The sequence below is a fragment of the Oncorhynchus mykiss genome, chromosome 3 (genome assembly GCF_013265735.2).
Source record: "Oncorhynchus mykiss isolate Arlee chromosome 3, USDA_OmykA_1.1, whole genome shotgun sequence".
Lineage (NCBI taxonomy): Eukaryota > Metazoa > Chordata > Actinopteri > Salmoniformes > Salmonidae > Oncorhynchus > Oncorhynchus mykiss.
Window position 1 is genome coordinate 5,616,915 of NC_048567.1, and position 22,484 is coordinate 5,639,398.

The following is a 22,484-nucleotide window of genomic DNA, read 5'->3' on the forward strand; positions in this document are numbered from 1 at the left end:
CGGGAATAACTATTGGATATGAGAGCAATGCCAACTTACCAACATTACGACTAGGAATAATACGACTTTCCCAAAGTGGATCCTCTGTTTGGACCACCTCCCAGGACAATGGATCGGATCCCTGTAGGCGACCCAAAACAACGCCGCCGCAGAAGGGGCAGACGGAGCGGTCTTCTGGTCAGGCTCCATAGATGGGCACATTGCTCACCGCTCCCGAGTATACTACTTGCCAATGTCCAGTCTCTTGACAACAAGGCAGACGAAATTCAAGCAAGGGTTGCCTTCCAGAGAGACATCAGAGATTGTAACATTCTCTGTTTCACGGAAACATGGCTCACTCGGGATACGTTATCAGAGTCAGTACAGCCACCCGGTTTCTTCACGCATCGCGCCGACATAAACAAACATCTCTCCAGTAAGAAGAAGGGCGGGGGTTTATGCCTTATGATTAACGAGACGTGGTGTGATCATAACAACATACAGGAACTCAAGTCCTTTTGTTCAACTGACCTAGAATTCCTTACAATCAAATGCCTACCGCATTATCTACCAAGAGAATTCTCTTCTATTATAATCACAGCCGTGTATATCCCCCCCAAGGAGACACCTCAATGGCCTTGAAAGAACTTCATTGGACTCATTCATTGGACTATGTCAACTGGAAACCACATATCCTGAGGCTGCATTTATTGTAGCTGGGTATTTTAACAAGGCTAATCTGAAAACAAGGCTCCTTAAATTTTATCAGCATATCGAATGCGCGACCTGGGCTGGCAAAATTCTGGATCATCGCTACTCTAACTTCCGCGATGCATACAAAGCTCTCCCTCGCCCTCCTTTCGGCAAGTCTGACCACGACTCAATTTTGTTGCTCCCAGCCCATAAACTAAAACAGGAAACGCCCGTGCACAGGTCTGTTCAACGCTGGTCCGACGAAATCTGATTCCACGCTTCAAGATTGCTTTTATTATGTGGACTGGGATATGTTCCGGATAGCCTCAGACAACAACATTGATGTATACGCTGATTCGGTGAGCGAGTTTATCAAACAAGCTAAGCGCCAGTATAGAGACAAAGTGGAGTCGCAATTCAATGGCTCAGACATGAGACATATGTGGCAGGGTCTACAGTCAATCATAGATGACAAAAAGAAAACCAGCCCCGTCGCGGACACCGACGTCTTGCTCCCAGATAAACTAAACAACTTCTTTGCTCGCTTTGAGGACAATACAGTGCCACTGACACGGCCCGCTACCAAAACCTGCATGCTCTCCTTCACCGCAGCCAATGTGAGTAAAACATTTAAACGTGTTAAGCCCTGCAAGGCTGCTGGCCCAGATGGCATCCCTAGCCGTGTCCTCAGAGCATGCGCAGACCAGCTGGCTGGTGTGTTTACGGACATATTCAATTAATCCTTATCCCAGTCTGCTGTTCCCACATTCTTCAAGAGGGCCACCATTATTCCTGTTCCCAAGAAAGCGAAGGTGACTGAGCTAAATTAAATTACTATCACTCACTTCTGTCATCATGAAGTGTTTTGAGAGACTAGTCAAGAATCATATCACCTCCACCCTACCTGACACCCTAGACCTACTTCAATTTGCTTACCACCCCAATAGATCCACAGACAACGCAATCACACTGCACACTGCCCTAACTCATCTGGACAAGAGGAATACCTATGTAAGAATGCTGTTCACCCTGGGTCTTGACCCCGCCCTGTGCAACTGGGTCCTGAACTTTCTGACGAGCCTCCCCCAGGTGGTTAGGGTAGGAAACAACATCTCTACGCTGCCGATTTTGCAGGTTTTCCTACTTACAAAGCATGTACAGGTCTGTAATTTGTATCATAGGTACACTACAACTGTGAGAGACGGAATCTAAAACAAAAATCCAGAAAATCACATTGTATGATTTTTAAGTAATTAATTTGCATTATATTGCATGACATAAGTATTTGATCACCTACCAACCAGTAAGGCTCTCACAGACCTGTTAGTTTTTCTTTAAGAAGCCCTCCTGTTCTCCACTCATTACCTGTATTAACTGCACCTGTTTGAACTCGTTACCTGTAAAAAAGACACCTGTCCACACACTCAATCAAACAGACTCCAACCTCTCCACAATGGCCAAGACCAGAGAGCTGTGTAAGGACATCAGGGATAAAATTGTAGACCTGCACAAGGCTGGGATGGGCAACAGGATAATAGGCAAGCAGCTTGGTGAGAAGGCAACAACTGTTGGCGCAATTATTAGAAAATGGAAGAAGTTCAAGATGACAGTCAATCACCCTCGGTCTGGGGCTCCATGCAAGATCTCACCTCGTGGGGCATCAATGATCATGAGGAAGGTGAGGGATCAGCCCAGAACTACACAGCAGGACCTGGTCAATGACCTGAAGAGAGCTGGGACCACAGTCTCAAAGAAAACCATTGGTAACACACTACGCCGTCATGGATTAAAATCCTGCAGGGCACGCAAGGTCCCCCTGCTCAAGCCAGCGCATGTCCAGGCCCATCTGAAGTTTGCCAATGACCATCTGGATGATCCAGAGGAGGAATGGTAGAAGGTCATGTGGTCTGATGAGACAAAAATAGAGCTTTTTGGTCTAAACTCCACTCACCGTGTTTGGAGGAAGAAGAAGGATGAGTACAACCCCAAGAACACCATCCCAACCGTGAAGCATGGAGGTGGAAACATCATTCTTTGGGGATGCTTTTCTGCGAAGCGGATAGGACAACTGCACCGTATTGAGGGGAGGATGGATGGGGCCATGTATCGCGAGATCTTGGCCAACAACCTCCTTCCCTCAGTAAGAGCATTGAAGACGGGTCTTCCAGCATGACAACGACCAGAAACACACAGCCAGGGCAACTAAGGAGTGGCTCCGTAAGAAGCATCTCAAGGTCCTGGAGTGGCCTAGCCAGTCTTCAGACCTGAACCGAATAGAAAATCTTTGGAGGGAGCTGAAAGTCTGTATTGCCCAGCGACAGCCCCGAAACCTGAAGAATCTGGAGAAGGTCTGTATGGAGGAGTGGGCCAAAATCCCTGCTACAGTGTGTGCAAACCTGGTCAATAACTACAGGAAACGTATGATCTCTGTAATTGCAAACAAAGGTTTCTGTACCAAATATTAAGTTCTGCTTTTCTGATGTATCAAATACTTATGTCATGCAATAAAATGCAAATGAATTACTTAAAAGTCATACAATGTGATTTTCTGGATTTTTGTTTTAGATTCCGTCTCTCACAGTTGAAGTGTACCTATGATAAAAAAAAATACAGACATGGTCTACATGGTCTACATCTCTCTACATGGTCTAAACGTAGTAGGAAAACCTGCAAAATCGTCAGGTTATCAAATACTTGTTCTCCCCACTGTATGTGGAAATGGACAGTCACAAGATTCTCCTAAATCTCCCTGTAATGCATTTATCTTCCTGTCTCAGGAATGTGAGATCCTGGAGGTCATTCAGAAACTCTGCTGTAAGTATATTGAGTGCTCAAAATTCAGTCATACTGGTTATTTTCCAGATGAACATTGTGCTGTGCCGAACATGTTCCTTTAGTGAAACATAAGTTTACTCAACATAGATTTAGAAGACGTATCAGTGAGCCTGAACACAGTCCCAACCTCTACTGTTAGAAATGTACCCTGCACTAGTTATCTAAACATGTCTCCTTTAAAGATGACTAATACACAGTTTATCTTCCTAGCTAAACAGTTCATTTGAAGCATCATTTATACTGGGTTGAGTTTGGGACAAACTTTGTGAAAGAGATGCAAACGGACACACACGCAATCACTTAAACACACACACGCAGGCAGGAAGGCACACACACACGCAGGAAGGCACACACACATTCTCGAACACACTCACCTACACACACACAGGCAATCACTTAAACACACACACGCAGGCAGGAAGGCACACACACACTCTCGAACACACTTACTTGCACACACATATGCAGGCACACAGACTCAGGGACACACAAATTGTGGCGGCAGCTGTGGATGTAATGTAGCTATAAGAACTCTGTAGTTCAGTGCTTGTTGTGTATGTTTGGAATGCAAGTGTTTTTAAAGTTTTTTACAATTGCTAACAAGCGTTTACTTATACTTAAGATGATTAACTCTTAAGACAGCAACACCCCTACATCACACAATTAGCCAAATAGTACATTTTCTGCTCAAACCAAAATACAAATACAAACATTAAATACCAACTCTACATTTCAAAATGCAAAAAAACCTTTCTCTACTGTACATACACTAACTCTATCAAAGCATGGCATACCCGACTCAATACAGTATCTAATCATTCTGTCAAAACACATGTTTTCTATCCAAGAGGAACGTATAGTCAATCAGAACACAATGACTTTCAAAATACTAACAGTTAATGGCATTACAAAAACTGTATTACTTTTCATGTTTCAGTTCTACCTGCAGACATTAGACAATATGATATCCATTGTTTTTATCATTCAGTTTCCTCTTATTGTAAACCACTCTACATTTTTTGGTTGAGTGTCGAATGATGAATGATTTATCTTTACTTCATAGAATGTAAAGTAGAAAAAAATAGTAAGTGACAGAATTGCTGCAGTAAAAGCTTTATTAGCAACATGAAATTACTACCAGTGATCAACAACACATCCAACATACATGGCCTTTGGTTCAACAACACATCCAACATACATGGCCTTTGGTTCAACAACACATCCAACATACATGGCCTTTGGTTCAACAACACATCCAACATACATGGCCTTTGGTTCAACAACACATCCAACATACATGGCCTTTGGTTCAACAACACATCCAACATACATGGCCTTTGGTTCAACAACACATCCAACATACATGGCCTTTGGTTCAACAACACATCCAACATACATGGCCTTTGGTTCAACAACACATCCAACATACATGGCCTTTGGTTCAACAACACATCCAACATACATGGCCTTTGGTTCAACAACACATCCAACACACATGGCCTTTGGTTCAACAACACATCCAACATACATGGCCTTTGGTTCAACAACACATCCAACATACATGGCCTTTGGTTCAACAACACATCCAACATACATGGCCTTTGGTTCAACAACACATCCAACATACATGGCCTTTGGTTCAACAACACCTCCAACATACATGGCCTTTGGTTCAACAACACCTCCAACACACATGGCCTTTGGTTCAACAACACATCCAACATACATGACCTTTGGTTCAACAACACCTCCAACATACATGACCTTTGGTTCAACAACACCTCCAACACACATAGCCTTTGGTTCAACAACACATCCAACACACATGGCCTTTGGTTCAACAACACCTCCAACATACATGGCCTTTGGTTCAACAACACCTCCAACATACATGGCCTTTGGTTCAACAACACATCCAACATACATGGCCTTTGGTTCAACAACACCTCCAACATACATGGCCTTTGGTTCAACAACACATCCAACATACATGGCCTTTGGTTCAACAACATCTCCAACATACATGGCCTTTGGTTCAACAACACCTCCAACATACATGGCCTTTGGTTCAACAACACCTCCAACATACATGGCATTTGGTTCAACAACACATCCAACATACATGGCTTTGGTTCAACAACACATCCAACATACATGGCCTTTGGTTCAACAACACATCCAACATACATGGCCTTTGGTTCAACAACATCTCCAACATACATGGCCTTTGGTTCAACAACACCTTCAACATACATGGCCTTTGGTTCCAAATGTGTTAAAATAAAACACAATTACAGTAAAAAAGACACAGAAGGTAAAACCAGTAAAATGCCCCGTCCTGTTCTAATCTATACCATCTTCAGCATTTGGCCACATGTTCTCGTCCACATCACATCTTATGTCATCTCTCGCTATGCACCTTAGATAGTAACGCTTGTCCTGCCTCATCCACCCCTGGCAGTCTTCAGCTGAGATGTCTCTGCAGCCAGCATCCATTGCATCCAGGAGGGACATTTGGTCACTTCAATTTGTAATTTTTTTATTTAACCTTTATTTTAACTAGGCAAGTCAATTAAGAACAAATTCTTATTTACAATGACGGCCAACCAAAAGGCAAAAGGCCTCCTGCGGGGACGGGGGCTGGGATTAAAAAAAGAAAAAGAAATATAGGAAAAAACACGTCACGACAAGAGAGACAACACAACACTACATAAAGAGAACCCTAAGACAACAACATAGCAAGGCAGCAACACATGACAACACAGCATGCTAACAACAAAACATGACAACACAACATGGTAGCAGCACAAAACATGATACAAATGTTATTGGGCACAAACAACAGCACAAAGAGCAAGGAGGTAGAGACAACAATACATCACGCGAAGCAGCCACAACTGTCAGTAAGAGTGTCCATGATTGAGTCTTTGAATGAAGAGATTGAGATAAAACTGTCCCGTTTGAGTGTTTGTTGCAGCTCGTTCCAGTCGATAGCTGAAGCGAACTGAAAATATGAGAGACACAGGGATGTGTGTGCTTTGGGAACCTTTAACAGAATGTGACTGTCAGAACGGGGGTTGTATGTGGAGGATGAGGGGTGCAGTAGGCCTAAGAGGGTTTTATAAATAAGCATCAACCAGTGGGTCTTGCGACGGGTATACAGAGATGACCAGTTTACAGAGGAGTATAGAGTGCAGTGATGTGTCCTATAAGGAGCATTGGTGGCAAATCTGATGGCCGAATGGTAAAGCACATCTAGCCACTCGAGAGCACCCTTACCTGCCGATCTATAAATGATGTCTCCGTAATCTAGCATGGGTAGGATGGTCATCTGAGTCAGGGTTAGTTTGGGTGAAAGATGAGTGTTTACGATAGAGGAAACCAAGTCTAGATTGAACTTTAGTCTGCAGCTTTGATATGTGCTGAGAGAAGGACAATGTACCGTCTAGCCATACTCCCAAGTACTTGTATGAGGTAACTACCTCAAGCTCTAAACCCTCAGAGGTAGTAATCACACCTGTGGGGAGACGGGCATTCTTCTTACCAAACCACATAATCTTTGTTTGGAGGTGTTCAGAACCAGGTTAATGTTGGAGAAATCTTGTTGGACACTAAGAAAGCTTTGTTGTAGAGCATTTAACACAAAATCTGGGGAGGGGCCAGCTGACTATAAGACTGTATCATCTGCATATAAATGGATGAGAGAGCTTCCTACTGCCTGAGCTATGTTGTTGATGTAAATTGAGAAGAGCGTGGGGCCTAGGATTGAGCCTTGGGGTACTTCCTTGGTGACAGACAGTGGCTGAGACAGCAGATTTTCTGACTTTATACACTGCACTCTTTGAGAGAGATAGTTAGCATACCAGGCCAAAGACCCCTCAGAGACACCAATACTCCCAAGAATGGAATGGTCTACCATATCAAAGCTTTGGCCAAGTCAATAAAAATAGCAGTACAACATTGCTTAGAATCAAGGGCAATGGTGGCATCATTGAGGACCTTTAATGTTGCAGTGATACATCCATAACCTGAGCGGAAACCAGATTGCATACCAGAGAGAATACTGTAGACATCAAGAAAGTCAGTCAGTTGATTATTGACAAGTTTTTCCAACACTTTTGATAAACAGGGCAAAATAGAAATAGGCCTATAACAGTTAGGATCAGCTTGATCTCCCCCTTTAAATAAAGAACAAACCGTGGCTGCCTTCCAAGCAAGGGGATCCTCCACAGAAAGGTTAAAAAGGTTGGAGATAGGCTTGGTGATGATAGGGGTAGCAACCTTAAATAAGAAAGGGTCTAAACCATCTGACCTAGGTGTTTTTTTTAGGTCAAGTTTCAGGAGCTTCTTTAGCACCTCGGACTCAGTGACTGCCTGCAGGGAGAAACTTTGTTGCAGGGCAGAGGAAAAAGAGGGAGAAGCATCGGGGATAGCCACATTAGAAGGGGTGGGAGATGAGGAAATGTTGGACGCGCAAGGAGGCGTGGCTGAGTCAAATAGGAATCCCGACCTAACGAAGTGGTGATTAAAGAGCTCAGCCATGTGCTTACTGTCAGTAACAACCATATCATCAACTTTAAGGGACATGGGCAGCTGTGAGGAGGAGGGTTTATTCTCCAGGTCTTTAACCGTTCTCCAGAACTTCTTGGGGCTAGACCCACAGAGAGAGAACTGCTCCTTAAAGTAACTAACGTTGGCCTTCCGGATAGCCTGAGTGCACTTATTTCTCATTTGCTTGAATGAGTATGTGTGTTCCGAGCCGTTCACCAAATGCAATTCTTGAGGTGGAGTAACTCTGCAAGATCACGGCCACTGACTGACTAACTGTTGTGTTTGATGTCCCATACTTGCAGCTCGGTGAGAAACATGCACTGGATTGCCGGTGGTACGTACACGGGAGAGGCGCTGGATTTTGCCCGGCAGGCATTCGGCAGCTCCCAGCTGGACCGAAAGGTGGCCATAGTCTTGACAGACGGACGGTCGGACACCCGCCGGGACGCCAAACCGCTGTCCTCCCTCTGCTCTGTGCCCAATATAAGGGTGAGGGATGTCAATGGGACTCGGCAATGGGATGGGGGAGAGTGGGCTGAAGGACATGTATAGGTTGGGGGTGAAGATATGATGTCAGGACCAAGGGTTCATTTCATTAGACATAAAGAGAACCATCTCTCTCTCCTCCAAGTCTGCCATTTTGTGGCAAAGCCTCAGTATGTCCTCCATCTTGGCTCCTCAGGTGGTGGGCAATTGGCATAGGTGACATCTTCAGATGGGCGTCCTACGCCACCATGCTGGAGGAGATCACCTGTCTGGGCACAGCCTCACCTGGACTCTACCTGAAGATTACAGACGACGTGCAACTGCTGGAGGACTCCTTCTTCAACAACGTTACTGGCTATATCTGCCAAGGTAGACTGTGTACAGGCTAGCTCTAATTTACAATATCTGGAGCTAGCTACATCTGCTAAGGTAGTCTATGTACAGGCTAGCCCTAATTTACAATATCAGGAGCTAGCTACATCTGCTAAAGTAGTCTATGTACAGGCTAGCCCTAATTTACAATATCTGGAGCTAGCTACATCTGCCAAGGTAGTCTATGTACAGGCTAGCCCTAATTTACAATATCAGGAGCTAGCTACATGCTATGTTCCTATGCTCTCAACTAAGGTCTGGGTTGTGTTTACAGATAAGAAATGTCATGATTACACCTGTCCAGGTAAGACTGCTCCTCTCCCTTGTTTTTATGGTCACAGTTTCCTATGCATTACAATACGTTGTTTTTTTAGCATTCAGCCTAGTACTGCAATTTAAAGATTTAGTGGAATGTATGTAAATGTATCTGAACCCCAACTGCTGTTCTAAAATAGTCTACTCTTCCTCCAGCCAACTTCCAGGAAGCTACAGACATAGTCTTCATGTTGGACGGCTCCTCCAGTGTGGGCCAGGCCAACTTCTACAGAGCCAGAGAGTTTGTTGAGAACATGGCCGCCAGGCTGCTGTCACAGGACCGGGGAGGGCTGCTCCGCCTGTCCGTCATGCAGTACAGCGATGGGCAGCAGCAGAGAGTGGAGGTGCCCTTCACTGCTAGGGTTGAGGATGTGCTAACGGGGCTAGCAGCTACGCTCTACATGGACGGGGCCACCGACTTACCGGCTGCCCTGACCTTCCTGACCTCCACCCTCCAGAGGGAGGGCCGCTCTGCTGTCCCCAGGAAAGTAGTGGTGTTCACGGACGGCAGGTCTGTGGCCTCTGCCCGGGCTGCTATCCCCAGAGCCGCCGCCGCTCTGGCAGAGAACACACAGCTGCTGGCCGTCACTGTGGGCGAGGGCTTTGACGAGGCGGGCGTGTGCCAGCTGGTGATGGGACAGGCGAACGGATTTGATTACCACGTCGTGGATAATCGTGTCCACCGAGTGGCGCTGTACAGTGACCTGGCCAGACGGGTGGTCATGCAGAGCCTGGCTAGAAAGCTCTCTAAAGCTTTCTGAAGCTCTCCAAAGCTCTCTGAAGTTCTCTAAAGCTCTCTGAAGCTCTGTAAAGCTATCTCAAGCTCTCTGAAGTTCTCTAAAGCTCTCTAAAGCTCTCCGAAGCACTCTAAAGCTCTCTGAAGCTCTGTAAAGCTATCTCAAGCTCTCTGAAGTTCTCTAAAGTTCTCTAAAGCTATGTAAAGCTCTCTAAAGCTTTCTGAAGCTCTGTAAAGCTTTCTGAAGCTCTGTAAAGCTCTCTGAAGCCCCGTAAAGCTCTCTGAAGCTCTCCAAAGCTCTGTAAAGCTCTCTGGAGCCCTCTAACGCTCTTAAAGACCTCCCTACTACTGAACTGTCTATGAATTGTCCTGTTGTGCCATGTATTAGGCCATTAAGAAATTAGATAGATATGGTGCACATTTTATACTTTTGTGTTTTCCTTATGCCTTTGAGGGCCTCCTGCTTTTCATGTGAAATAAAATGAATATGTTTGTCATAAGAAGCACTTGGGTAGATGAATAAACGTTACGCTGTAAGTTTGGTGATAAGATGAACAGTTTTCTTTTGCTCAAATTTTCTGGAGGTCTTGACAAATAAAATATTGGACAAACTAACTAGCTCATTCTGAATACAATACAATCTATTATTTTCAAATATATGCAGGGCCATTTAGTTAAAGAATTACCCAGACATGCCAATAAAATGCACTAGAGAGCAGTGTTGGAGTGTTGAGAAAAGAGGACTGAGTAGAGGAGCTCTAACACACACTTGGAAAATACTGCTATTCTGTTCTACATAGTGATTAGTGATAGTTTGCAACGTTCGTTATAAGGATCGGACCAAGGCGCAGCGTGAATAGAGTTCCACATATTTGTAATCACCTGAAACTCACCGAAACAAAACAACAAATAACCAAACGAACCGCTACTAGTGAACACAGGCACCTAATTGTAGACAAGATCCCACAAACACCAAAGGGAAATGGCTACCTAAATATGATCCTCAATCAGAGACAATGATAAACAGCTGCCGCTGACTGGGAACCATATCAGGCCACCATAGACATACAAATCACCTAGACCTACAAAAACCCTAGACATACAAAAACTAGAGTACCCACCCTAGTCACACCCTGACCTAACCAAAATATAAACAAAACAGAGATATCTCAGGTCAGGGCACGACATAGTTGTTGTAGAAGGAACTTTTACAGATCGGTCCAAAAAGACACTAGGCTTTCCCTTGTACTCCGTACTTATCTGAGGGTGTTGGGCTACTGGCCTCTGGATGTGCCCAACTTCAGCACCATGGACAGAGTTAGAAATTCAGCTGTTTGAAATCCCAGATGCCAATCAGTGTACTCATTAATTCCCTTATGAAATAGCATGTATTTAGTATATCTGGCTCCAACTGTACTCTGAGAATAATAAGAAGCAGGGATCATGAAAACGTGTTATTTTATATAGCTATGTTTTATTACTGTGAAAATGAATCTGTAATGAAAAAAGGGATAATGATCTCAGTGACTGTAATGATCAGTGGGTTCCTCTATCTCAGCAAGCCACTTCTGAATCTCACTGCTCTTCTTCTCTGTCTCCTCACTGCTCTTGTTCCTCAGCTCCTCACTGCTCTTCTTCTCTGTCTCCTCACTGCTCTTGTTCCTTAGCTCCTCACTGCTCTTCTTCTCTGTCTCCTCACTGCTCTTGTTCCTCAGCTCCTCTGCCACCCTATTTCCTGCTGAGAAGCGATTGACTCTCTTGGCTGTGGTCTCCAGAGAGATCACCTGTATCCTCTTCATGTCGTTCCTGCAGCGCAGCTCCTTCAGCTTCCTGTAGTAGACCCTGCAGCTGAAGCCCTCCATAAAGCCCAGGGTGATGTGTGTCTGCAGAGAGGACAGGCTGGGGTAGTACCACAAGCAGCTGGCACACTTATACAGCAGTTCCCCATTGAACTTCTCCAGGGCAGAGGAGGCTCTGAGGAAGCAGAAGTCCAGGCGGTCTGTGTACGACGGCTCCTTGGGCTCCACTGACCTACTGCCTCCCTTCCTCGCCGTGTGTCTGTAGGAGGTGTCTGCTGGCTTCAGGGGAGGGCAGAGAGTGTGAGGTGTTTTGGAGCCAAGTATACTAGGGGGTTCTGCTGCTCTTAATGCCTGAGCATGAAAAGGACTCCACTGGGTACCTGGTGTTAGAGAAAGAATAGGGTCCTGCTGTCACGCTATGGCAATCCTGATTCATATTTACTGTAAATCAAATGGGATGTAAATAAATATGTCATGATAGTGCTACGTTTGCCAAAAATACTTCAGAGCGCTTACCCGTTCTCTTCCTTAGCCTTTCAGTGACAAAAGGTTCTCTTAAGAAAACTTGTGAGGACTTCATTTTTTACAATAAATGGATCATGGAGCCATGGTATAGAACCTAGCTAAGCAAATAGGTCAAGTGGTTTTACATATGTTCTAGAATGGATTGGAATTCCAAATTCCAAAAGCAATGATGTCATAATGATCTCTTTGTGTATGAAGATGAAGTTCAATTCATTCATGGTTCTGGAGATTAGTAATAATAATATAAAATGTTTTTAACTGTTATAGTGCTAATCATTACATAAATACATCTCAAAGCAATGCAAAGCAACAACAACAAAAAACAAGCAATTTAAAAACAATCAACATCATTAATCATCAAGAGACTGAATAATTATTAAAATAGTTTAGTTTAATTTATTAGGATCCTGCTACTGCACATGTAGCAGCTATTTTTCCTGGTGTCCACATAAAACGTACAAATACATTACAAAGTACACAACAGAAATAGACAAGAACAACATAATAAATTCCTTTACATTCAAAATATTTGTTTACAAATAAAATAAGAGTTTTATATAGGAAAGACACCAAGAGACAACAAAAATACTATCTACACACTATTTATATATCCATATCCATATTCATTCTTATACAGTATAGTTAAATTACAATATCTCTTTAGAAATAGGAGAGGCACTTTGATGCAAGATGTTCTCTGTATCTGTTTTTTAAAGCTGAACTTGCTTTTTGCCTGAGTAACCTCTGGTGGCAGAGCATTCCACCATGACATGGCTCTATACAAGCCTTTTGCTACACCCGCAATAACATCTGCTAAGTATGTGTATGTGACCATACAGTTTGATTTGATACATAACTGAGCGATGCATTAAATCTGTTTTTCGTTTGGATACTGTGAAGATACACCATAAAGGCATGTAGTATGGTGGGGTTTGTAAGTCTGTTTGAAGTATATGAAAAAATATTATAGTGGTATTCTATCATGATACCCATCTGCATAGTGGTATTCTATCATGATACCCATCTGCATAGTGGTATTCTATCATGACACCCATCTGCATAGTGGTATTCTATCATGATACCCATCTGCATAGTGGTATTCTATCATGACACCCATCTGCATAGTGGTATTCTATCATGATACCCATCTGCATAGTGGTATTCTATCATGATACCCATCTGCATAGTGATATTCTATCATGATACCCATCTGCATAGTGGTATTCTATCATGATACCCATCTGCATAGTGGTATTCTATCATGATACCCATCTGCATAGTGATATTCTATCATGATACCCATCTGCATAGTGATATTCTATCATGATACCCATCTGCATAGTGGTATTCTATCATGATACCCATCTGCATAGTGGTATTCTATCATGATACCCATCTGCATAGTGGTATTCTATCATGATACCCATCTGCATAGTGGTATTCTATCATGATACCCATCTGCATAGTGGTATTCTATCATGATTCCCATCTGCATAGTGGTATTCTATCATGATACCCATCTGCAGAGTGGTATTCTATCATGATACCCATCTGCATAGTGATATTCTATCATGATACCCATCTGCATAGTGGTATTATTGGATCACAAACCTATAAATAGGCAGCCAAGACACATCAGAAACACATTTGGCAAGATGACATTTTAGGAAAGAAAATCAACCCTGTAATATCCTTTTCTGACATGAAATTGTAGTGTTGTGTAATCACACAAAAGGATATATCCCGTTATCTAACCCAGAAACACAGAACAGAACATCAAATCAATTGTTGTTGATGTAACACTGACAGCTTGATTTACTTTCCAAGATTATTCAGGTGAAAATAGGACAGCCTGTTCACAACCCTATTGGTTTGGTGTGGGGGTTGTTTCAGACCCTAATCCACAGTCTAGAGTATAGATTATGGCTGTAGGCAGGAATCATGTACTGGTGACATCCTTAAGAAGCAGTGGGCTGAGATGTCATTTATTTAATCGCCCCCTGGCTCCACCCATATGTAGGATGACAGAGCGTTTTGTGTTAGAGGGACTGTCACACATTGTGACTCTTGTGAAGAAGAACAGAAACAGCCCAGCATGGCAGCCTTTGTCTCGGTGAGTTCCTCTCTTCCAGGCATTTACACAACTTTGTTGACTCTCAATGCTTTGATACAACATTGTTTGTGAGTTGATCATTTGGGAGTGTGGTAGCAGATTGTTGAATTGTGCTAGGTAAAGAATGTATACTTTGTTTTATCGTTTCCATGGTAAATTTAAGGAATGTCTGATAGAAGAGGGGAATCATTTAGGGCTAGTCTTATAATTTAGCGATGTTTTTCTCTTTCCAGAGACAACATATTACTGTAGGCTACTGTAACAGTTTCTGAATGTATCATGCTTATCCTTGCTTAATTTATGTGTGACACAAATACTATGCATAGAACCAAAACATATAGTTATTATAAAAACATAAGTTATTGTCGCTACTATTTTTATAAACTAAGCAGAGAAAGAGTGAAACACTGTTCTCCATAGAAATGTCATAAGAAAATTTGTGGACAACATAATGTGATGATAGCCTTTAATCAAGTGTGCGACATACAATAGATTCAATTTACTTACTATGTTGTCCCACCTAGCTATCTTAAGATGAATGTACTATCTGTAAGTCACTCTGGATGACAGAGTCTGCTAAATTATTAACTTGTAAAATAAATAAGCGTGTTCTGGTTTAGAAGTGGGGCTATGATGCGCCTGATGCTCTCCAGACTCTAGAGAGCTGTCCTGATATCCTATTGGTGGAGGGAAGTAATTGACAGTGGGCTAGGGCCAACATGTGTGTTATCACATCTGAATTTAGCCTTGTGTTCTTTATGGAGAGAGGCCTCTAGGGTCTTGGTTTACTTTTAACCAGGTCTACATGACTTTCATTATTACAGGGAGTAGCGTGGCCTGGTTTTAATGATTTGTTTATCATCCTTACTCACTTACTTTCCTCAACTTCCTTCTTTGAATCTCTTTGGGAATTGTCTCAGCGTGTCTGTAACGTTGAATAGCTAACCCCTATGGCAGTGTCTTTTACATTGACCTCTGCCCTTATTTTACCTCTCTCTCAGTTGGCCACGTGTCACCACTGCAGCATATCTTCCAGACATGGCCTTGTCTACAGGGAGTCCATGGCAGCGCTATCCAGGAACGTCATGGCTCCCAGTTACACCAGGAGGCATAGTTCACAGGCTAGAACCCTGCCACTGCGAGCTAGGGGAAGACTCATCACCCAAAGGCCTGTCGGAGAGGCCAAGAATCGGCCTAGAGCTCCAAGGTAAACATCTTACTCTATTACCTAGTAATATACAGATGTTTGGAGTTAATGGCGCATATTTTGAATTGTTGAATGTAATAGAACTCATTTACAGTGTATCTTTAATATCACAATTTTTTTGGCCGCCATTAAAATGGCATCAAACCTTTAAACTCTCTCTTCACAGGCCCAATCCTCCAGAGTTCATTGCCATATCTTCCTCCAAGCTGGCCGGTGTGAAACATTTTGTATTTGTCCACCTAAGGAAGCTCTTTTCATTGGGTGACACCCAGAGGCGCAGAAAGAGTGGCCTGAAACTTTTCTCCTGAAGTATTGCAAATATAATTTGATGGTAAACATCAATGGGCTTGATGATCCACAAGGTGGCGCTCCAGTAATTCAGTAGGAAGAATCAGTGATAGAGGAGTCAGCAGGAAGATGCTCACTTCTCAAGGCTAAGACATGCAGGTACTCAGACCTCCCTCACCTGAGAGAGATTGAAGAATGGTGACTGCAGGCCTATACCTTTGGCAGGAGTCTCTATGGCGACCAGTAGCCATGTGGGTGAGATGGTTCTGGGTGGAATGCAAGGCAATATTTTTGCAACACTTTTGAGCTTTCTACATATTTATTGTTCTGAGGTATGATGTGTAAAATCAGACATACTATTTCATTTAGTCACATGGTACAACACTTGTATCAGTATCAACTTTTAATGTGATTAGGTTTTTGAAATATAATTGAAAGTCTGTAGAGTCATATGATATTGTTGCCTCCAGCTCAGGCCAAGAAGGAGCCATTGCATATCCTGTTTAACAGTAAGTTGTATTGGATCAAGTGTGAGCTTAATGACTGTATTATTATTGTTGTCAAATGTTTAATGCAATGTTATAAACATGTACAGCAGTATAATATACTCGCTTGTTTAGAAATAATACACAGAAACTAATCTAATAAAGGCTTAAATGCTATTTGGGTAAAAATACGTTTTTAAATGTTTCACGTTTTGTTTCAAATTATTACTAAATCTATTCAGACAGGAGGGGGAGCCATAGGATAGACGCTAAAACATTGATTTGGCTCAACCAAAATCATAAAATCAAATCAAATCAAATTATATTTGTCACACACACTGAATACAACAGTGAAATGCTTACTTATAAGCCCTTAACCAAAAATGCAGTTCTAACAAAAATAAGTCTTAAGTAAGTATTTACTAAATAGTAAAACAAAATTAAATAGAAAGATATCAAATAATTAAAGAGCAACAATAAAAAAACAGTAACGATGCTATATACAGGGGGTACTGGTACAGAGTCAATGTGGAGGCTATATACAGGGGGTACTGGTACAGAGTCAATGTGGAGGCTATATACAGGGGGTACTGGTACAGAGTCAATGTGGATGCTATATACAGGGGGTACTGGTACAGAGTCAATGTGGAGGCTATATACAGGGGGTACTGGTACAGAGTCAATGTGGAGGCTATATACAGGGGGTACTGGTACAGAGTCAATGTGGAGGCTATATACAGGGGGTACCGGTACAGAGACAATGTGGAGGCTATTTACAGGGGGTACTGGTACAGAGTCAATGTGGAGGCTATATACAGGGGGTACTGGTACAGAGTCAATGTGGAGGCTATATACAGGGGGTACTGGTACAGAGTCAATGTGGAGGCTATATACAGGGGGTACTGGTACAGAGTCAATGTGGAGGATATATACAGGGGGTACTGGTACAGAGTCAATGTGGAGGATATATACAGGGGGTACCGGTACAGAGTCAATGTGGAGGCTATATACAGGGGGTACTGGTACAGAGTCAATGTGGAGGCTATATACAGGGGGTACTGGTACAGAGTCAATGTGGAGGCTATATAAAGGGGGTACTGGTACAGAGTCAATGTGGAGGCTATATACAGGGGGTACTGGTACAGAGTCAATGTGGAGGCTATATACAGGGGGTACTGGTACAGAGTCAATGTGCGGGGCCACAGGTTAGTCGAGGTAATTAAGGTAATATGTACATGTAGGTAGAGGTAAAGTGATAATAAATAGAGGGTAGCAGCAGTATAAAAATAGGCGGGTCAATGCAAATAGTCCAGGTAGCCATTTGATTAGCTGTTCAGGAGTCTTATGGCTTGGGGGTAGAAGCTGTTAAGAAGCATTTTGTACCTAGGCTTGGTGCTCTGGTACCGCTTGCCGTGCGGTAGCAGAGAGAACAGTCTATGACTAGGGTGGCTGGACTTTTTGGCAATTCTTAGGGCCCTTCCTCTGACACCACCTGGTATAGAGGTCCTGGAAAGAAGGAAGCTTGGCCTCAGTGATGTACTGGCCGTACGCATTACCCTCTGTAGTGCCTTGCAGTCGGAGGCCGAGCAGTTGCCATACAACCAGTGCTCTCGATGGTGCAGATGTAGAACTTTTTGAGGATCTGAAGACCCATGGAAAATCTTTTCAGTCTCTTAAGGGAATAGGAGTTGTTGTGCCCTCTTCACCACTGTCTTGGTGTGTTTAGACCATTATAGTTTGTTGGTGATGTAGACACCAAGGAACTTGAAGCTCCCAACCAGCTCCACTACAGCCCTGTTGATGAGAATGGGGCGTGCTCGGCCCTCCTTTTCTTGTAGTCCACGATCATCTTCTTTGTCTTGATCACGTTGAGGGAGAGGTTGTTATCCTGGCACCACTCTGCCCAGTCTCTGACCTCCTATAGGCTGTCTCATATAGGCTGTTAACATACATGTTAAACCAGGGATGGTCCTCTGACCCATGGATGGCAGTTTCTCTTCTTTTACTTGTCCAATATCTTTTTTTTTACATGTTCAGAAATTACATTTAAAATGATGGATTTTTCCTAAAATGTTAAATAATTGTTTTAACTAGGGTCAACAGGTGGCTGAAATATACATTTTGATCCAACTAAGGTCACCTTTGATGTTCTGAGAGCTAGCAGGTATTAAGTCACCTCCAACCCCTAGTGAGCGTTTCTAATGCCACAGCATCACTTCCAGTAACAGGCTATAGAAATAACCTGAGACCAAATAAAGGGGATTACAATGTTTAGACTCTGCACATTTGGTCCCTAGAGGGTTGCCCTCCAGCAGTCTTATTAATCACACACACACACACTTGTATTGCCCTCCTGATTGATCATTGGGAATGCATGCGGCAGCGGACATCTACGTCTGAAGTTCCGTATCAGTGGTTAATGTAATGACATTATTTTTCCTTATCTGGTGCAATGGCATGGAACCCTATATCACAATATCTAAACTACTCTGTTAACAATGTCCACGAGAGGAAGATGATGATGAGGACTACGGCGATGATGAGGATGATGACGACAATGATGATGACGATGATGATGGGGATGACGACAATGATGATGACGATGATGACGATGATGGGGATGACGACAATGATGATGACGATGATGGGGATGACGGTGATGATGGTGATGAGGACTACGACAATGATGATGATGACGACAATGATGATGGCGATGATGATGGTGATGAGGATGGTGATGATGATGATGAGGACTACGACAATGATGAGGATGATGACGACAATGATGATGGTGATGAGGATGGTGATGATGAGGACTACGACAATGAGGATGGCGATGATGATGATGATGATGGTGATGAGGATGGTGATGATGATGATCAAAAGTAAACATGCATGTCTTTTCATGGGACTAAAAATGCTCAGATGACTTTTATGTGTAGGCCTATTTTATGCACTTACCTTTTAACTTTCTTAGAACAGCTGTGTTTACTCTGAGGTGACACAGCAATTGATTGTTTATTTGTAAGCCACTATGAGCAGATATTTCATAACAGAGTTTAAAAAATAAATAAATTCAAACTTAAACCTTGGGAACAATAATGATCTTGAAATATTGAGGTAATCTGTCAGAATTATGCTGCCAACACAAACATCAGGGGGCAAACTCCACATGAATATGAATCAGTTAATCTCTAATAAGCTCCTTACAGGCACAACATACATGTAGTTACTGATGACAGATTCCCACCATACGCACCTTGTTAGAGTGGCTTTAGGATGCATACTTACAATAAATTCAACGTCAATCTTGGAAAACCAAATCAAATTAAAGTTTATTTGTCACGTGCGCCGAATACAACAGGTGAAATGCTTACTTACAGGCTCTAACCAACAGTGCAAAAAAGGTATTAGGTGAACAATAGGTAGGTAAAGATATAAAACAACAGTAAAAAAATACAGGCTATATACAGTAGCGAGGCTACATACAGACACCGGTTAGTCAGGCTGATTGAGGTAGTATGTACATGTAGATATGGTTAAAGTGACATTACTTGTAATGTATATAAGAAAACCAATATGAGTTCACTATTTTGCTTACCTTCAGATAAACTCATGGGCCAAAAGGCTTGACAATAAAACCAGAGATAGGCTATATAGCTAAATCAATAGCCTTGGCATGGCTTTGGTAAAATAATGCTTTTGACCAAACAAGAAGACCATTTGTGGTTATTTGCTGGCAGAATTCCATTAATCTGTTGAAAATTCACAGATACAGCATCATACCTTTAGCGCAAAGTAATGGCCAGACAATCAACACAGTATCCTTGCTCTTTCACCAGCCCCTCCGGAATAGGCGTGTCGTACACGCCCATTTGTATTTTCTACTCTTATCATTGGTCAAAGGAAACCGGCTGCTTGGATATGAAAGGAGAACATAAACTGTCAATCAAAATAGGGCGGGTTATGCTCTGTATGTAAAAATCGCTACGTTAGGTTAGTGAAAATGCCAGTCAGTCGAGTTAGTGTCTGTGACACGTCAAAAAAGGTTATTTCGGTATTCGATATTCAAATTCTCCCAGAGGATAGGGGACAGAAATTTGGACAAATGGAAGAAGAGGCCAGTGAACAGATGCGACCCCTCTTGACATCCGTAAGTAACAAGTCGTGGTCACGTTCTTTGTTTTGTTCACCTTTTTTAAAGTTTCTGGAAATTACTTGTTAGCTTGGTGGCTAGCGGTTCATTTGAGGGCGCATTTCTCTAGAGAAAGGAATGGGTACGAAATGGGGGTGGGGGTTCATTTATGCTTTGCTACCAAGGCATATCGAGATGGAAGTGACAATAAACATGTAGTTAGCTAACTTACAATAGGAAACAACTTCATTGCTGTTACTTAATACGTGGTATAAACGTGAGACATAGGCTCATATGTTTTCCTTTGTAATTGTTGTTGGGTACCATGTGTGTGCCAGGAAGTAGCCTGCCTATATGTCGTCGGTCTCTCTAGCGATGATTCAGAGGGTGTTGAAACTGAGAGGAAAACCTTTTATTGTTAAGAGGACATGTGCGCCCGCCCGGTGTGGTCAGAGGGTATCACCTCGTGGACTTCCAATGTCTCATGTCTCCCCCTCTCTACCGTAGCTACAGGACGTTTACTGTAGCTAAAACTTCTAATGGTACATTTCAATGATTAAATCCACAGTTTCATCACTATTGGATCCCTGACCTCAAATTATTTTATTGAAGATACTGAGTTCTCTTGAAAGGCAGTTTACCATTGTGTCACACGGGGTATTTCCCTGTTCTCCTCCTGACATTCGAGTTCAGCAGTGTCATATTCATTAATCGTTTTCTGTTGCAAAAACGTTTTGCTAGTGTGCCCTAACGAATAAGACCCTGACGATTGTGCAGTTGGGAGAGATGGTAGTCCATATCCGGGCCAGAACTTTGTTGAGCTGACTGGATCACATATGCGAGCCTCAAATGGATCATTGTCTGTGCCCTTCTTTTCTGTCCTCTCAATATTAAGGCTCAATATTTCCCAAACTCTGTCATGAGTCTGTCTGTGTGTGGTCATGAAGGTAACCTACCAAATACTATCTAGATTTACAGTTTTCTAACGGGGAACTAGCCTATTCCTTTAAGTCCTCTCCCTCTCGCTCAGCCTGTGTATGTTTATTGCTTGGCTGTATCACAAACTGATGTTGACATTCATAAAGCCTCTCATAGAACAACACATATAACATCTCCTTAACCTGTGTTTGCAACAGACCCTTTGGTGTTTATCCACAAACCCTCCAAAAAAACGCCATTAAATTCCCTTATAGGCTTTGTTGAACAAACCAATGGCAGAGTTAGTGCCCACAGAAAGATGCAATTACCATTTTTCTAAGTACAGCCACACATGGGCTATAGCCCAAAAAAAGAGCCCACCTGGTAACATAACCCCACTTGTACTAAGTAAGCCTAGGCCTAGATTATAGGGTCTGATGCAGAACAGGACCAGACTTGTTATAGACCTACAAATAGTCAACACTTGAGTAAAAAATACATAAAACAATATGTTTTATTTTCACATACAAGGTGCAATTGCAGTGAATTGTGTTATCAGGGTCAGCCATAGTAGTATGGCACCCCTGGAGCAAATGTAGGTTAAGTGCCTTGCTCAAGGGCACATCCGACAGATTTTTCATCTTGTTGGCTCTGGTATTCGAACTAGCGAGCTTTTCGGTTGTGGGACCAACGCTCCAAATGCTAGGCTAGCTGAGTGGGTGTGGTGGGAAATTATAATTCCATTTCCAACACTTTGCCATGTGAATGACACAGCACCTTTCTTAGAGCATATATTCACCTGGTTTGAATATAGGATGCTATTGGTACAGTAGGCTGTTGTATGGGTGGCAGGTAGCCTAGTGGTTAGAGTGTTGGGCTAGTAACCGAAAGGTTGCTAGATTGAATTCCCAATAAAAATCTGTCGTTCTGCCCCTGAACAAGGCAGTTAACCCACTGTTCCTAGGCCGTCATTGTAAATAAGAATTTGTTCAACCTTTTACGGCTGCTGTCCCTGTACAGGGATCAACATCAGCGGACATCAGCGGA

At 42.8% G+C, this 22,484-nt stretch overlaps 2 protein-coding genes across 3 annotated transcripts in view; both read left to right on the forward strand.

Annotated features, from left to right (window-relative positions):
- The first annotated feature begins 8,340 nt into the window (after positions 1–8,340).
- LOC110535491 (collagen alpha-1(VI) chain-like) lies at positions 8,341–10,522 on the forward strand. Of its 2 annotated transcripts, XM_036966735.1 has the most exons (4): positions 8,341–8,547; positions 8,741–8,913; positions 9,191–9,220; positions 9,388–10,522. In XM_036966735.1, the coding sequence occupies exons 2-4, from the start codon at positions 8,793–8,795 to the stop codon at positions 9,990–9,992; spliced, it is 756 nt and encodes a 251-aa protein (XP_036822630.1). In that variant the 5' UTR covers positions 8,341–8,547; positions 8,741–8,792; the 3' UTR covers positions 9,993–10,522. The 2 variants fall into 2 exon arrangements, with proteins under 2 accessions (XP_036822630.1, XP_036822634.1); XM_036966739.1 differs by lacking the exon at positions 8,341–8,547 and having other exon boundaries at positions 8,778–9,023; positions 9,144–9,220.
- Positions 10,523–20,347: 9,825 nt separating this feature from the next.
- Positions 20,348–22,484, forward strand: part of LOC110534121 (sodium bicarbonate cotransporter 3) — a 68,884-nt gene continuing 66,747 nt past the window's right edge. Inside the window, exon 1 of the mRNA XM_036966755.1 lies at positions 20,348–20,537. Coding sequence (XP_036822650.1) covers positions 20,391–20,537 — 147 coding nt within the window. The 5' untranslated portion in view covers positions 20,348–20,390. The remainder of the gene's footprint in view (positions 20,538–22,484) is intronic.